The 745-nt window shown below is 40.7% G+C and overlaps 1 protein-coding gene across 1 annotated transcript in view; it reads left to right on the top strand.

Annotated features, from left to right (window-relative positions):
• Window positions 1-37: 37 nt before the first annotated feature.
• HHEX (hematopoietically expressed homeobox) overlaps window positions 38-745 on the top strand; it is a gene marked incomplete at its 5' end in the record, with an annotated part of 2,051 nt that continues 1,343 nt past the window's right edge. The window contains one exon of the mRNA XM_010142590.1: window positions 38-88. Within this exon, the coding sequence (XP_010140892.1) occupies window positions 38-88 (51 nt within the window). The remainder of the gene's footprint in view (window positions 89-745) is intronic.

The following is a 745-nucleotide window of genomic DNA, read 5'->3' on the forward strand; positions in this document are numbered from 1 at the left end:
AGACTACCCCGTGCCTTTTCTCGTTGTCCTTGCTCAGGTCAAAACGTGGTTTCAGAATCGCAGAGCCAAATGGAGGCGTCTGAAGCAGGTACGGGGATGTTTCCGTTTCTATAGAAATAAGTATTTTAATTGTCTTATCTTACGCCATGGTCGCCTATTCCAGGTTGTATGCAGAAGTCATCTGAAAGGCTGTTTAACCTCTTCACCTTGATTAAAAAGACAAATAGTCATGCTGGAATCCATGAGGGCTCGTTCAGGCAGCACTAACGTTAAAAGCTCCTAATGTAGTTCCTATATCAATTATGCCTGGCGTTCACACACCACCTATTAAAACTCCACGCTAATTGTTTTGTAAACAATTTTGTAAACCCATATGTTGTTTAGCCAATTAACATGGAGAAGATAAGTAATTGTCAGTAAATTACCTGGGCAGTTGTTTTGGAGAAGAATATTTACCCATCTTTTAAATTACCCTCTCTTAATAAACACAAGTCAATTGATTTATTCTACAAGGATTGGGAGAGGCAGGTACAAACGCCTTATTTGTTTTGAGGAGCCAGGGGGAAAATCGAGTGGCTTTTACTTTTCGTTTACAAGTAGTTAAAATGTATGAAGCTGAGAAGTTGAAGCCCTTTCTCTTCCTTTAGAAATTGTACTCAAGCAGATAAATCTTTTTCTAGGGCCCAGAGGGCCTGATCCTGCCCAGCTTGGCCAGATCAAGGCCCCATAGCTCAAAGATTTGTGA

Source organism: Buceros rhinoceros, unplaced genomic scaffold, assembly GCF_000710305.1.
Source record: "Buceros rhinoceros silvestris isolate BGI_N320 unplaced genomic scaffold, ASM71030v1 scaffold40488, whole genome shotgun sequence".
NCBI lineage: Eukaryota > Metazoa > Chordata > Aves > Bucerotiformes > Bucerotidae > Buceros > Buceros rhinoceros.